General features: G+C 41.3%; 1 protein-coding gene across 2 annotated transcripts in view; it reads left to right on the top strand.

The window, feature by feature from the left end:
* Positions 1-9,191: 9,191 nt before the first annotated feature.
* Positions 9,192-17,761, top strand: part of WSB1 (WD repeat and SOCS box containing 1) — a 30,414-nt gene continuing 21,844 nt past the window's right edge. For both annotated transcript variants that reach the window (XM_085878521.1, XM_085878513.1), the window contains exon 1: positions 9,192-9,412. In XM_085878521.1, the coding sequence (XP_085734647.1) occupies positions 9,373-9,412 (40 nt within the window). In that variant the 5' untranslated portion in view covers positions 9,192-9,372. The remainder of the gene's footprint in view (positions 9,413-17,761) is intronic.

Here is a 17,761-nt window from a genome sequence, read left to right as displayed (position 1 = left end):
AATAAGTAGCAATTCAGTGGTGATAAGTTGTCTAGTAAATGTTCATTTCTTCAAGGGGGAAATGATAATTGTCACGTAATTACATAGGGACACGGGGTAGGGTAAGTGTGTCTGCGTAAACCCCTTTTGGTATTCTCTGGAGGCTGGCCGTGACGTCACAGGACAGTGCAGCGGATGGCTCCGCCCCGTGATCACGATTGGCAGAAGGCGACGGCGGTGGGCCAATAAACGTCTCGATTGGAAGTGACGAGGGCAGGAGGATAAAAAGGTTCTGTTCGGGGTCGAAAAGGAAGAGGAAGAAGATCGGGACAGAAAGATCGTGTGTTTTTTGGTGTGGAGGCTGTTGCGCAGAGAGCGTCCTTGTTGTTGTGCTGATTCGATCGTGTTCTTCATCGTGTCTTGGAGCCTTGCTGAGCCTCGTGCCTCACCTTGGTTGGCTCTGGGGTTCTGCTGACTCGGAGTACGGGGTCGAACGGCGGGTGGACCTGCCTCCCTCTCCTGCTCGCAACTTGGCGCCAGAACTGGTTCCCTGGCGGCTGTGAGCGGACTTGGGCCAAGACCAGGAGGTCGACAGCACCACGGTTTCTCCTGCCCCCCTGACGAGAGCAAGGCCAGCTCGTCCGACGCCGATCCAGGGACAGTTGCGTCCACACCACGGTCCAGCCTGACCACCAGAAATAGCTACGTTTTGTGTGTGTGTGTGTGTGTGTGTGTGTGTGTGTGTGTGTGTGTGTGTGTGTGTGTGTGTGTGTGTGTGTGTGTGTGTGTGTGTGTGTGTGTGTGTGTGTGTGTGTGTGTGTGTGTGTGTGTGTGTGTGTGTGTGTGTGTGTGTGTGTGTGTGTGTGTGTGTGTGTGTGTGTGTGTGTGTGTGTGTGTGTGTGTTCTTGGCGCCTTAGAGGGATTGAGAACTGTATATTCATTGGAATTGTCTGTGTTTTTCCCCACGCCCGATCCCACACCATCCCGTCGAATCGCCCCGGATCCCTCTTCTTGCCGAGTCTTGTTATTTCTGGTAATAATAAAAACAAATAAACATCATCAACTCAGTGAAAAGCGACTCGTGCCACCTTCCTCGTCCCGTTTGCGGTAGAGCGATTAGAACCGCCATGTTTGGGTTATAAATAAATAAACCGCCTCCATCGTTTCGGCTCATTCTACGTTGGCGGGACTGTTCAAGTCCCGTGGACGTCACAATATATTTCAACCTTAACCTCAGATTTCGATACTGATTTCACCGTCATCAGTAACTCTGAAGGTTCTCAGTATGCACGTGTGTTGAAACTGATCTGCAGGATGTTGAAGAAACTATTGGAGACAAAATTAGTAATAGAAACACTTTTGGGGGATTGTGGAGCCAAATCGTTTTGAGCCTTGTGTGAGCGATTCAGACAAAGAAGGCAAAAGTGTTCGTGAAGATGAAAATGCTCGTCACATGTTCACTACAGCTCGGTAAGGTTTGATTTTCCGTTCAATTGGAGAGATTTTTTATTTATTGATAAATCAGTTATATTACTCGAGCAGAAATATCCGTCATCACCTGACAGCCGACACCGCCCAGGCGCACTCGGACACTGGTGGACAAAATGGCTGACGAATGCTTTGTCTCTTTGTTGCAGGCTGACTAGGTATCTTCCATGTTACTGGATCGTCCCATTTCATACTTTATCTGAACGCCATTTGCGTCCACGCCTGTGCCGTGTCCTTCCGTTGTGTCTGTGAGGTGTTGATGTCCCCCCCTACCCCCAGTGGAAGGCAGAGTGGTGCTTGGGGGCAGTGGGGGGGGGTGATGGTTGATGGGGGGATTGTGGAGGGGTAAGGGTTGAGACGGGGTGGAGGGAAGGGACCCTGAATTTTTTATATATTTTTTAACATTCGAGGTCAAATCCTCTCGGAGGAGTTGAAGATGATGATACATGCTCTCTCTCCACTATAAATAGACGGTGGTTCATTTGACTTGCAGAAATTTGTGTTGATTATAGATAATTATTTTCAGGTGCTCATGTGGTAACTGCTGGGCAATGGCAACAGGTGTTTGATTTACTGCTCAAATAGTCCGTGTACATGTGCTGGTAGCGTGGCAGAGATGGTGTTACAGTTTCGAGCGACGGATGTTTCTTACACTTAATTGTAGGGACGGCATCCTCTCAATCGTGGCAGATAACCACAATATATAGTCATCTCTGTTGTTTCATAACAGTGCTCTGTAAAACGTTCAGAGCACAAAAGTGAACATTGTATAGGCCCGATCCACACTCAGGTATTTCGGACAAACCTTGTCCAGTTTCTGGCAAACTTTGGGTCTTTCGGCCTTTGGTGTAGCATGAAACCGTCTCGGTTTGTATTACTATAACCACCAAGGACGCGTTGACTTGGCATATTTGTGAAAAATCGAAAATTATTCGCCGCTTGAGTTAAATCATACCTGGAGACAATATGGATATGATGGTGGACTTCCTGATGCGACATCATGTCTAATCTGAAAAAGAAGATTTCGACTTTTAATCGCAAAATTACCTACTTTATAATATGGAAATCGGAAAAGAAACATCATATCTACATTGTAGGGTTTCAAGGAATACATTAGCAATGAGGTGGTCTGAGTGTTTGAGGTCTCCTTTAAGACACTTTAGACCCCTTAGGACATCAGGAAAAACATTCCTCCAACATTGGTTTTTGACGACCTTTTTCTTGCACCATTCTCATCACATCACAAGTTGCAATGACGAATCAAAACTAATATCCCAAAGCGAAACTGATGTTGGAAAGTGAAACTCCTGATTTCGTGATCAATCAATGGGAATATGAGAAGGAAATGCTTTGAGAAATACCCAATGGAAACTGCCGAAAGCAAAGCTATAGGGAGAATAGAGAGAGGGGGCAGGTTGGGGACTGAAGAAGCGATGTGGAGAGGGATACATGCCTGGACTGCCTGGAGGTGGTTGGTTGGCATGGAAAGAACTTCGGTGATCTTCCGTCAGGCGGTAGGCCCAAAATGTCCCTAAATCCGTTTCCCAGCAGAGCTTCCATAATTTCACCCTCGCTCTCAAGCAGTATGCCAGAGGGTACAGCAAGTATGGATTGGAAATCTTAGCTGGTAGAATGCAACGAGGTTGCCAGTAAGGTTACCGACTACCCACTGTGATATTGGCATACTGAATATTTACACTGAATTCTTGTTTCAACCAAAACACACACCGCACGTTTCACTTGGTGAGCAACTTCAAGCTGCTTGCTAACTGAACCAAGGCGTGCCACTAATTGCTTTGCTAATGGATTTAATCAAAAGACACCATATTGTACTTCACAAACATATTGTATGTCTTGCTGTGTATGTTAATGAGGATGTAAAATGTTGTAAGACGCGTGAAAAAGGATGTTTTATTAAATTATAAACCATAATTGTTGTTGTGGCTGTGGTTGTTGTTTGTGTGCTCTTTTCGTGTCCTTTTAAACGGTTCCTACTGTGGTGGAATAATAAATGTTACCATCCTGGAAGCGCTCCATGAAAACTCAAATTCCCACTTCTTCCTCTATCCTGGAAACACTGGGTTTTTAGTGGGGGTGGGGGGAGAGGGTTGTATACAAAATGAAGCCTCAATGAAAAGAGAACTGCTGGAGGGCAAAAAGGTTCTGGACTGGGTTTGGGACAACGGTTGGACACAACAAGATAACTACAGTGGGATGAACAGATTAATACGATTCAAAGAAATGAATGAATGAATAGGATGAGAGTAGAGAGAGGAGGGGAGGAAATGGTAATGTACAAGTAACAGGGTTGAGTTAGGGATTAATGAGGGTAGAAAACAATGTGAATGGGGGAGGGGTGGGTGGTGACTCGAGATGCGATTCACTGCTTGCTTGAAGGTCCAGATGATTGAACCCCATCCAGAATAGAGTTCACCAACCAGAAGAAAAGAAGAGTTTAAAAGAGGTAAACCTGTGATTAAACGAATGAATTTTGTTCCAAGTAAAGGGATTATTACCTTTCCAATGGTACCATTTGTATTATAGTAGGCAGGGGGTGGCAATATCGTCATTTGGGGGCCCCATGCAAAACCCCATAGTGGGCCAGTGGGGTCCTTGTGAGCCCCATCAATTTGTCATCACACTGAAATACACAATCTGGTGTCCATCTGCCTGACGTCCACGTATTCAGTCTTTACTTGTGCAATCTCAACCAATCAAACTTGCCAAGAGGACTACGGGTCATATGGTAAAGGTTGTAGCCATTTAATTTGCCCCTCCCCCGCCTCACCCACCAGAAGTGTGTTCCATTGCCAATCAAATTGCTATCGCTTGCCAAACCAGCAGTTCCTTATTAACCATTTGATTGGAGTGCTGAAGCCACTTGACGAGCATTCTGCAAGCTGATTGGCAATGGAACATACCCTTGGAATTCCGAAAGGTGGGGTGATGCTAATTTTTATCTTCGTAAATGTGTACCGTGCAGCGCCGCTCCCGGTAGTGTTGGGATAGGATATCTCAAGTGACCTTCAGAACCCTTAATTGTATCACGAGTAGGACTCTGTTATTTTCACACTCGCTTAGCCGATGTTGCATGAGACTTGATTGCAAAAAATCCGGAAGAATTCCAGTTTTATTACCTCCCCCGCCCCCCCCCCCCTGGAAAGGTGTGTATATACAGCAGCTTGAGAGAGCTGAACATCTTTAGGAAGTACATAAATGTTTACCTCTGCCACCGAAGGTGAAGGAGGTTATGGTTTCACCCCTGTCTGTCTGTCTGTCTGTTTGTTTGTCTCTCTGTAACTTGCAAAATTGAAGATTTTTCAAACAATGTTGGTCAGTCGATTTTGTTATTCTGTCTGTTTGTCTGTTTGTTGCCTGCAGATCACAATTCTAAACTGATCATCATGAAACTTCACCAAGTTGTAGAGGTAGTCTCAACTGAGAAGCCCATTAATTTTGAGGTCAAAGGTCATCTTGAGGTCATATTTATTAAATCGTCATTTTTCATTCGATTGACTTGAAATCTGAACAAAATTAGCATATTGTGTCACTGAATTGGGAAACCAACGATTTTGAGGTCAAAAGGTCAACTCAAGGTCAAACTTCTAAAATCATCAATTTTCAACTGAAAAATCATCAATTTACATCCTATTAACTTGAGAGTTGAACATGAATTGCATAATCCATCACTGAATTGGGAAAGCAACTATTTTAGGTCAAAGGTCAACCCAAGGTCAAACTTCAAAAATCATCAAATTTCATCTGAAAAATCATCAATTTACATCCTATTAACTTGAAAGTTGAACATGAATTGCATCGTCCATCACTGAATTGGGAAAGCAACTATTTTTAGGTCAAAGGTCAACCCAAGGTCAAACTTCTAAAATCATCAAATTTCATCTGAAAAATCATCAATTTACATCCCATTAACTTGAAAGTTGAACATTAATTGCATAGTCCATCACTGAATTGGGAAAGCAACTATTTTAAGGTCAAAGGTCAACTCAAGGTCAAACTTGTAAAATCATCAAATTTCATCTGAAAAATCGTCAATTTACATCCCATTAACTTGAGAGTTGAACATGAATTGCATAATCCATCACTGAATTGGGAAAGCAACTATTTTAGGTCAAAGGTCAACCCAAGGTCAAACTTCAAAAATCATCAAATTTCATCTGAAAAATCATCAATTTACATCCTATTAACTTGAAAGTTGAACATGAATTGCATCGTCCATCACTGAATTGGGAAAGCAACTATTTTTAGGGCAAAGGTCAACCCAAGGTCAAACTTCTAAAATCATCAAATTTCATCTGAAAAATCATCAATTTACATCCCATTAACTTGAAAGTTGAACATTAATTGCATAGTCCATCACTGAATTGGGAAAGCAACTATTTTAAGGTCAAAGGTCAACTCAAGGTCAAACTTGTAAAATCATCAAATTTCATCTGAAAAATCATCAATTTACATCCTATTAACTAGAGAGTTGAACATGAATTGCATAGTCCATCGCTGAATTGGGAAAGCAACTATTTTAAGGTCAAAGGTCAACTCGAGGTCAAACTTCTAAAATCATCAAATTTCATCTGAAAAATCGTCAATTTACATCCCATTAACTTGAGAGTTGAACATGAATTGCATAGTCCATCACTGAATTGGGAAAGCAACTACTTTAAGGTCAAAGGTCAACCCAAGGTCAAACTTCTAAAATCATCAAATTTCATCTGAAAAATCGTCAATTTACATCCCATTAACTTGAGAGTTGAACATGAATTGCATAGTCCATCACTGAATTGGGAAAGCAACTACTTTAAGGTCAAAGGTCAACTCAAGGTCAAACTTCTAAAATCATCAAATTTCATCTGAAAAATCATCATTTTTCATCTGATTAACCTGTAAGTGAAGCAGCAATTGCAAAGTACATCGCTGAATTTGGAAACCAACTATTTTTGAGGTCAAAAGGGCAAAGGTCAACTCAAGGTCAAACTTCTAAAGTCATCAATTTCAATCTGAAGAATAATCAATTTTCATCCGATTGACCTGAACTTTGATTAAGACTGTGAATTTTAATCTTAATTTTGATGTATTTGATGTATCCATGTCAATTTTTGGACATGGACAATTTGATGTATCCATGTCAATCTTTGGAGAGGACATGGACAATTTGATGTATCCATGTCAATCTTTGGAGAGGAGGGTGGATTTTGCAAGTGTCGTGCTCTGCACGACGTTTTTTTCTTGTTTGTCTTTGTGCAGGATATCTCAAAAAGTTGTGGACGAATCCAGATGAAATTTTGTGGACAGGTTCGGTGTGTGACAAGGACGAACTGATTAGATTTTGGTGAAGATCTGGATCTGGATCCGGATCCGACTACTAGAATATTTAAAGTGATGAACTTCACCATTGAGAGATGGGGCCGAAAACGATATGCAGCGCAAAATCTCAAAAAGTTGTTGACGGATTCGGACAAACCTTGGTGGACACGTTGGGTGTGTGACAATGAAGAAATAATTCGAATTTGGTGATCTGAATATGGACACGACAATTGTTTAATTTTAAAGTGATTCTTCACCATTGTGAGATTGGTCCAAAAACGATATATAGCATGATATTTCAAAAATGTATTGGGCCCGATATGTTCTCGTGGATCAGGCATAACGTGGTGGAGGTATGTGCGCAACTGTGTTTCCTATTATTGTGAATATTGTTGCATTTGTATACATTAAACGTAGTTCTTATTATTACACTTAACCTGCTTTCTCTACTAACCAAACCCCATAATGATGTAATAATCCTGTCCAGTTAAACATCAGGGAAAACATGTTTTTAATAGATTCATGACATCACAGTGCTTTATTTACCTGAGATGGAGGATTTGCTTTGCCCTGTGTTTATCACAAGTTGATACGTTTTGTCGGCAAAGTGAGACCACACCATCAGGGACCGCGTCTCGAAAGTTTGTGGACCACGATCGTTCGTGTGGGGGTCCCCCGTTGTGTCGGGGCCCCATGCAGTCACGTGGGTTGCATGGCTTTAACTTTGCCTCTGATTGAATAGCAATGACAACTTACCCCCGTTCAACTACCCCCAGCTAACTGAAGCTAACTGAAGCCCACCTCCTTCCAAATTTCCAGTTTACCCTTCGTTAGAGTTTGCTTGAACTGTATCCATCTTGTCCACTCCGTGCATCCCCCTTCACCCTTCTTTCCTCCCCACTTCCCCAATTTGTCCAAGTCTCCCTCTATGTAATCCTTCAACCATGCTGGTGGTGTTTCCCCCCCCTCCCTCTCTCTACCGTTCCTTTTGTTCTGTTACGTTCTGATATGTTCAGTGTTCTCGCTCTTCCACGAGCCTCGACTTTGAATATAAAAAAAACCAAAAATCTTTACAATAATAGTGTGTTCATGATGGAGATCAAGCTGGGCTCCTTTTACATATCGATCAAATGATGTTCGTGAATCACTGATCCAATGGTTTATGAAGCAAAGAATGGAACCCATGACAGGACACGGTTCATGAATGTTGGACTATAGAGCGTGTACAGGTACAGGTATAGGTGAACATGATGTTTGATCAAGGATGACTGGACACACACACACACACACACACACACACACACACACACACACACACACACACACACACACACACACACACACACACACACACACACACACACACACACACACACACACACACACACACACACACACACACACACACACACACACACACACACACACACACACTTCAAGGGGTTCTGTGATAAATGGGTAATTAATATTTCATATCGTGATGGGAAAATCATCAACTGATGATGACACCACTTTCCAAGGCTCATCTTTGCTGCTGATACGAAGATAACTACAGTGGGATGAACAGATTAATACGTGTCGTATCCCGTTGATAAGCTGGATATGGATTCGGACCTGAAACACCTGAGACGTCATTCTTGTCATCCAATCAATCAACTCGTCCACAATTTTTTGAAATATATATTATATACAATATAAATATATATTATATTGAAAGTTTAATATTATATGTCGATTTTGGCCCAATCTCTCGAAGGTGAAGACCGGTTCCTTCGAGCTTTGTGTTACTGGAAGTCATGAAACTATTTATAAATGTGAAGTGGACTTCAGAGTGCACCTGTTTTTTTTTTTTTACACGTGAGAAAGTCTCATGGGAACATGTCGGTTGCGTCACACGCCTCGAGATTCGCCTCTCGGAGCGCAATGACGTATAATTATTATATACAATGAGTACCTTTGGCTGATGTGTCTCTCAATTGGAAACGATCGAGCGTGAAGCGATAACGCACCGTTTCTGTTTCTCCGGTCGTTTAAAATTTTCAGACCCCGTCGACGCGCTTTGCTTTGAAAGACCGTCAGAATAAAAGTCACCGAAACCAGCAAACCAGGGAAGTTATTTCGTTTTAATTCGTAAAATAAAGAAAATGCTGAGGAAAAGAAAATGATTAACGAAATTTACTGAACACGAATAAGATTTGGTTACTTAGGCGGTGTATAAACAAAAAATATTTTTGTCGTTTATATTATATAAAATTTCCGATATGTAAGATATTAACGCGCGAGACGGATATGATTACAACAAAATATAAAGTTTCGAATCACACACAGATCAGGAAATTTAAAATTACATCGTTTTCCTCAACAAAAGAGAAGCAGGAGGCGTGGTCAAAGTGAGAAGGCGGAGCGAAAGGCGAAGATTGACACAACGGTTTGAGGCATACGTGAGGAATAATCGTGAGGGAGGGAAGATCTTGATAGGCGGGAGAGAGATTAATAGCGTTGTGGAAAAACGGTTTTATGGACGTTTGAAGACGAAACAGGGGGTCTAAAAGAAGCTTAGAGTGACGGAGGCTCGTTCTTCCGTCCATGGCTGCTGTCTGTCCGTCTGAATCCGTTGGCCTTTTACGTAAGTCGCACATCGTGCAGTTCGATCCGATAAGGACTATCAAACGTAACGTACACGGTGCGTCAACGGATAGTTGAAACCTTGACCACATTTACTACCGCACATCACCAAATGATACGTCGTGATATTTAAATTATTAATTTATTTTACCTCACGTGGATAATTATATAATCAAATTATTAATTTATTTTACCTCACGTGGATTATTATATAATGAAATTATTAATTTATTTTACCTCACGTGGATTATTATATAATGAAATTATTAATTTATTTTACCTCACGTGGATTATTATATAATGAAATTATTAATTTATTTTACCTCACGTGGATTATTATATAATTAAATTATTAATTTATTTTACCTCACGTGGATTATTATATAATTAAATTATTCATTTCTTTTACTTCACGTGGATTATTATATAATAAAATTATTAATTTATTTTACCTCAGGTGGATTATTATATAAATAAATTAATTTATTTTACCTCACGTGGATTATTATATAATGAAATTATTCATTTATTTTACATCACGTGGATTATTATATTATTAACTTATTTTACCTCAGGTGGATTATTATATAAATAAATTATTAATTTATTTTGCCTCATGTGGATTATTATATAATTAAATTATTAATTTATTTTACCTCATGTGGATTATTATATTATTAATTTAGTTTACCTCATGTGGATTATTATATTATTTTATTTTACCTCACGTGGATTATTATATAATTAAACTCGAGGGGGAGCACTCGGTGGAGTGCAAAACCTCTGCCGCCAATACTGCTCGGTCACTCAAGTGAACCTGATATCCTATTCATTCAATTTGACGTCAACAGTGCACACAGAGTTATAGTTTGCAACTTTCCCTTTTACTTTTAACTTTTACATACTCAATTCATTCGTCATAACTAGATTCCTTGAGACAGAAATTGATTTTACGTGGGTATATCCACCTGAAGTTCCAAAAGCAGCCGCAATTATAATTTTGGCATGTTTTTTTTTTGTTGGAAATCGCTTATAACGTGCAGAAACGCAAAAAAAAAAATCGAAATTTTGTTGAAAAAAAATTTGCAATTTTTTTTTTCTCCAACAATTTTTTTTTGGGGGGGGGGGTTGAAATCACTTAAAACATGTAGAAATGCAAAAAAAAAGAAATCAATGTTGAAAAAAAAAAGTTGCAAAATTTTTTTTTTCTCGAACAATTTTTTTTGGGGGGGGGGGGGTGGAAATCACTTAAACATGTAGAAATGCAAAAAAAAAAATTCAAATATTTTTTCAAATTGGCCACCATAGCGGCCATATTTGATTTTGGACCAAGTCCAAAATCTAATGGCATGATCCTTGGACCAGACCTAACCCCTCCCCCCCACCAAGTTTCGTCGAAATCCGTCGAGGAGTTTTTCCGTAATATTGTTCACAAACAAACAAACAAACAGAAAGGGGTGAAAACAGTAACCTCCATCCATCTTCGATGGCGGAGGTTAAACAAACAAACACACACACAAACAAACACACAAACAGATGATGGAAGTCATCAATATACTGATTTCATAAGTAAACAAACAGACAGGGGTGAAAACAGTAACCTCTGTCCATCTTCGATGGCGGAGTTTAATTATTAATTTATTTTACCTCACGTGAATTATTATATAATGAATTTATTTTACCTCACGTGGATTATTATCTATCTATAATTCCAGCAATCTGTGTGTCTGTGACCGCTGTTTCTCGACAACCACTCGTCCGATCTAATTGAAACTTGCCAGCTATATTGCTGGGGCCCTGAGGATGTGCCTTTTCAAGATTTGATATTAATCGGACAAGTGTTTCCCAAGTTATGGCCATTTATTTACCAACCAATGACAGGACACGTTGCGTTGGCGTGGCCAATGGGGAAGAAAACCTCAGCCGCGTTTGCCATTACACGTTTTTTCTCTTCTCTTTGTGTTTTTCCTTGCGAAAAGGCAAAATACGTTGGTGCTAATTGAATAATTGGCCATTAAAACTCATAATTTATCAAAACGTTGGCAGATCCAGCAGCCTTCGCATTCTTGCCCTGGATGAGGAAACTAAGAAGAAGTGCCGTTTCCTCAGCAATGTTGTTTATGAAGAGGTGCTAACGAGATAAATGTGTACATGGAGATGTTTTTAAAATTATTTATTTATTGAAGAAAAATTGTTCCGAAAATAATTTATCAAAAAAGTGCACAACTTTTTTTTTGTTTCCAATTGTCAAAACGGTGTGGCCTTTGGAAGTGTTAAGGAATTCAGCTCTACTCAACATGCTTGCCAACGAAATGCATCTCGATTTGCTGGTATGCTTTGCAAACTATATATATTTTTAAAACTATTTTCAAACTAAAACAATTCGAACATGGAATACCTAATGACACTGTACTTTCAGGTCTCCTACAAATCGTACCCTGTCGCCTCATCAAGGCATAGGAGTGGCAATGGTCAATGGCAGCGAATGTCATGGCTAGCAAAGACAGGGAGGTAAACTTGATTTTAATTTGGATTTTAATCAACTCTGTGTGTGTAAGTATCACAGCAGTTGTAACTTCAATGAAAGCGATAATTCGTGGAATGATGTGAACATTCCGTACGGGCACGCACTACTTCTGGATAGTGATGACTTACTGTATTCTAATAATTTCTCGATTTCTTATGCGCATTTATAAACACAATGCCGCAATCCAGTCGTCGTTTACGAGAGCGAAGGAACGGCCTGTGTGGTTGTTGTTTCTGGCACGAGGTTTAAAGTTTTTTTTTTTTTTTTTTTTTTTTTTTTTTTTTGGGGGGGGGGTTTGCACGTACGGCCACGCGAGAGCGAAAGAACGGCTTGTGTGGTTGTTTCTGGCAAGCGGTTTTAAAGTATATATATATATATATATATTTATTTATTTTTTGCACGTACGGGTATGTGAGAGTGAAGGAACGGCTTGTGAGGTTGTTGTTTCTGGCACGCAGTTTGAAAGTTTTTTTTTTTGGGGGGGGGGGGGGTTGCACGTACGGCCACACACCTACGGCCACGCACCTACGGGCATGCACTTGTCTATCTATAATTCCAGCCATCTCTGTGTGTGTCGTGTCTGCGACCGCTGTTTCTCGACAACCACTGGTCGGATCTAATTGAAACTTGCCAGGTATATTGCTGGGGACCTGAGGATGTGCCTTTTTCAAGGTTTGATATTAATCGGACAAGTGGCTCCCAAGTTATGGCCATTTATTTACCAAACCAATGACAGTACATGGTACTATGACGTCACGATTGACGCCACAATTCTTCTTTTTTTGTTGCACGTACGGGCACGCACGTACAGGCCCGCACTCGTATAATTAAATTATTAATTTATTTTACCTCACGCTGATTATTATATAATTAAATTATTAATTTATTTTACCTCACGTGGATTATTATATAATTAAATTATTAATTTATTTTACCTCACGTGGATTATTATTATATAATTATTTTCCTTGGTCGATATAAGCAAAGTTTTTGGAGATACTATTACTATTAGTGGTGATTATAATTTTAGAACAACATGTACGAATGTGTAAACTTCAGCGAACTGTCGTGTTAAATGCGTACGGAAAGTACAAAGTATTACAGCCCGATGGATTGCATCGTCGGCACAGATGTTCTCATGATGAGAAAGAAGTGTCACATGTCCATCCCACCGGTCTCTTTCAAACCGTAATCCTCTTGCTGTCGAAGATGTCCCACTCATGTGGATTTGTAGGTCGAAACAAAAGGCCAAAGCGATGTGCGGCCAATCGGAGGCCCAATCGGTGATCAGTAAGTTTTTGTTTTTGTTTCTGTTCAAACCACTTGGAATAATTGAACTGGAAAGAGCAATCGGACGTGCCAGACCCTTGGCACAAACTGTTTCGATGTGTGGTTTTTGTGTTGGTGTGTTTACTTAATAGTGGACGTAATTGATGCGTAATTGGATCCGGATAATAATACGTAATCTCGAGTCTGTTTGGTGACGTCACAAATCTGACTAACGTGGAAATTTCATCGAGATGTTTTTTTTTTTTTTTCAAATGTGGTTTATTTTATTGTTCTGGAGCTATAATTTGAAGAAAAAAAAATTCTTTGACAGTTTCTCATCTTTATGGTATGGCAAGCCATCTTAAAATTGAACTAAAATTTGTGTAAATTTTACTTGTATAATAAATTTCTCAATTTAGAACTGGATTGAGAATTTTTTTGAGAGCATTTCAGGTTGGATTAAGTTTATCGTTGTATGTTTATCTGATAAATATGTAGGAAGGATTGATTTTTATGAATTCAGACTGGCCTTTTTATGATCTTTTTATGATAAAATGGGCACAACAACCGACTGGTGTTGTTACGAATCTGGCAGCCATGAGCACACAACAGACAGGTCCCCGTAGCTCAGTTATTTCGTTAACTATATGTGTATAGTTGGAATCCATCCCCTGTATCTAATGGGTGATTAAATGTTCGTGCGCTGCGGAATTATTTTGATAGTCAGGGTTTTCTTTTACATTTTCAACAACAACAACACCTTCGCTCCATCCTGACGCCATAACGCTCACGGTGGGTGGAGTTCAATGAAGGACTTGGCGTCTCTCGACCAATCGGAGAGATGCGAGCGAGTTTGCCGTCGTTCAGCCAATGAGAGCCAACGCAGGACAATATTACTCATCTTCCTGTTTGAGGGGCGGTCCGCCGTGACGCCTGCCACGCCCCCCCCCCCCGGTCCAATCAGTGGACTTGGCGCCCCTTTTGGCCAATCACAGGGGCAACGAGCGGATCACGCGCCAAAACCATCCAGTAAGGGGGGGCGGGTTACGAGAGGGAGTCCCCTCCCCCCTGGACGGGGAGTGGATAATTGATCGGCGCGATTCGACTGGGGGCAGTTGGGGTTTGCCTGTTGGATCGTCTGGGATCGCCTGGCCTTGCCTGCTGGTGCTCGCTGCCTTGTCCGCCCTCATGCTGGCTGGTGTCCGTCCTTCATCCTCCATCCCTGGTTCTTGGAGTGGCATCGTTGTTGCGGGTTCGAGTCCCGCCGAGCAAGAATGTTGAAGACCACACGAGGTGGTCAGGTCCAAGCTAGCTCTGGTCTCCAGCTCACCTTCCCTCGTGCTGGAGACCTTCAATAAAGACCCAATGGGGTCCATTTCTCGGTATTTGTGTGTGTGTGTCTGTGTCCGTGGGCCCGGTCCGATACGTAGAAACTGTTAAGTGCCTGTGTTCCTTGTACATTATTTGCCTTGCTATATTCGGATAACTCTGCTCTTACGTGCTCCCCTCGTTCCCCAATTATTGTTGTAAATAAATTCTCCTTTTTGTTGAATGTACCAACTCATCCTTGTCCTTTCTACCATTGGTTTGCCATGCTGCAAATGGGAATTTGGAGGCTTCATTGTTGCCGTAATCGTGCAATCGGCCCGGCAGGAATATGGTACCCTCAGCTCGGGGTACGACTTGAATCCGGCTCGGTAATGGCCCGGATCGCGCAGATCCTTCCAAGGGTGAATTTCCCCGGTAGTTTGGATGACGTGGTTATTTAGGTATATTGAAATTGGCAATTGACCCGATCCCACGGGGTCGACCTATAGGCGATCTTCGGTCTGATAAGGGACCCGTGACCTTTCGGCTTTATCTGAAAGGTACGACCTAAATTCCGTGTGTTCGGTGGAGCCGACTCTACTGCTCACCCTTGCGGTCGTGTTCGCCACCGAGACCCATCACCACAACAGTATTTCATTATATATTGTTGGATTACATGTTGAACAGGTTGTTTAATTTTGTATTTGTATCAGTGTTTTATGTACCTGCATGTAATTCCTCATTTCACCATATTAAACCCAGAGAGTACATGTTTTTTTTTCTTTTTTCCAGATCATGCATGCTGAGACGGCAGATACACACACCAAACGAGCTAGATTGGAGACGGACTATTCACACTGTACTATCTGCCAGGGTGTGAGCCTTGAGAATGTGATTACCAAGCCAAGGGATGATTGCATTAATAAACTGCTAAATGTTGTGAACCAAAGAGCAGGATATGTTGAGAATGAGTTCGTGGTTATCAATGATCGGCTTCAGGGCTCCTCTCGAACAGACCTGAAGGATAACATCTTGTCGCACAAAGCGTGTTACGCGAATTGTACAAGTGCATTCCGTATTAAACGATCAGAAGAGCGTCATACAAGGGCTCTCACCAATGAAGAAACTGGTCTGCTTCGGAAAAGGAAAGGACGGTCAGCAAAGTCACTGCAGGGGCCGCATGCTGAAACGATTTCTGCAGAGGAGCCATTCACCAGATCTCGGAAATCATCATTTAAGAGAACTGAATTTTTTTTTTTTGCCAGGGATCAAGGTTTGTCAAGGATCAACTTCATGTCTGCCGAAGTCATCATGTTGGCAAAAGAATTGCTCACATTCTAGAACCTCTGGAAATGAACAGTGGCATGTCAACTATGCTGAACTGATAGCTCCTTCAGATGCTCTGTCAGCGTGGCAGAAAGATCCCATCATTCTGATTTTAGCCGTTCGAAATTGGATCGACAAGAAAGGAAAATTCAGTGCCTCAAAGATGTCATCATCCGAAACAATCCCTTTGATGTAGATGTGATGGAAAATAAAATGAGAGATAAACTGATCAACATTACAAACAACATGGTAATTCCTCAGGACATCTCTGAGAATATCCTGATTGCAGAAGCGAAAGGGAAGGAAGCGTATGAAGTTTGTTAATGACAGTAAAAGGACGTGGAAATCGATGGGACAAAATGAAGAAGGTCAAAGTACAAACGTGGACATAAGCTGGAAAGGAGATAAGATCAAAACATGGGAAACAAGAAATTGGGATGAAGGAATGTGCATTGATGTTTGCTCGCTTTCTTGTCATATCATGATCTTCCCATGATGTTGACCTGAAAGAGGTAGTTGTTATGTATGAACTTTCTACAAAATACTCGTGCAAGCTGGAGGTCTACTGCATCCATGCACAGACAAGTCACAACTGACTCATGAGCTGATTCATCAGATGGATGCAGATAGTGACTCAGAAATGGATGGTCGTTGCCTTCAAATGTGCCAGATCAAACTGCTCTAGTTATTGATGGTATGGCTGTCGTCATTGAGCAGACAGTATTCAAAACTGCCATAAAGAACTGTAATGACTTGGCATCTTACTTTGTCAAAGCCATTGACCGCAAAGGATTGACGTATGAATCCGTGTGTGTGGTTTTTGGCAATTACTCTGTCAAAAATTCACTCAAAGCAACAACATGAAGTCGTAGGACAGGTGGCAAATCGTCTTGCATCATGGACTACATGGTTGATGATTGCACAGCCATCAGAGATATGCAAGCATTCCTCAGCAGTTCCTCAGCATATACCAAAGATCAATTGACAATATACCTGGAAAACAGTCATCACCATGTCTGAATCCACCAACGTGATCATTGTCACACGTGAGGGTAAAGATGGCAGAGGTGCAGATGATTTAGACAGAGGAAACACTCGCACGACGAGGCAGACACACTCATGATATTTGCTGCTGCTAAACTGCACAGGGTTTGGATGAAGGTTCACGTATACTCTCCAGATACTGATGTCTTGGTCTTGGCATTATCAATGTTACCAAGTCTTAGCTATGATACAAAGCTCATCATGAATATGGGTGGGAAAGGAAAGTATGTAGCCCTTCAACCTATATATCATGCTCTTGTTGCCATACGAATAGCAGCTATAAGGGGTTTCCACACTATTCGTGGCTGTGACACCACTGGAAAGATGTATGGCAAGAGCAAATCAGTATGGTGGAAAGTTTTTTTTTTTTTCACAAAGGCGTCTGATGAAATGCTGACAGCTCTTGGAGGTCTCGGCATTGGAGAACAACCAACAAAACAGGTGATAACAGGCTCTGAGAAGCTGATCAGTTCACTATTCAGCTCGAAGACTGAACAAATCACAGAGATGAAGGATCTTTGCTGGAATTGTTTTAGTAGTCTGAAGTCAAAGCAAGTTGTTGAAAAGTTACCACCAACTTTGGGTGCAGTCACAGAGCACATTTAACGAGCTCATCTGCAGTGCCATATGTGGAGTCAGTCATTGACATCAAACCCGGTATGGTTAGATCCATCAACATTAGGCAAATCAAAACATGAAGTGCATTGATGGGTCCCAGTCCTGACAGCTGACAATTTGGCCCCTGACTGTGATACAGACAGTTTGGTGTAACTGCAGAAGTAGTACGTGTACTCGAAGGTGTTCATGCAAAGATAATGATATCACCTGCACTGAACTCTGTACCTGTGAGGGGGATGGTGATAAGTGTTGCAACAA

This window comes from Eptatretus burgeri, chromosome 1, assembly GCF_056783735.1.
Source record: "Eptatretus burgeri isolate ZD-2024b chromosome 1, Ebu_testis_v1, whole genome shotgun sequence".
NCBI lineage: Eukaryota > Metazoa > Chordata > Myxini > Myxiniformes > Myxinidae > Eptatretus > Eptatretus burgeri.
Note: the sequence above shows the minus strand (reverse complement) of the source record. Positions and strands in the feature narration are given on the sequence as shown.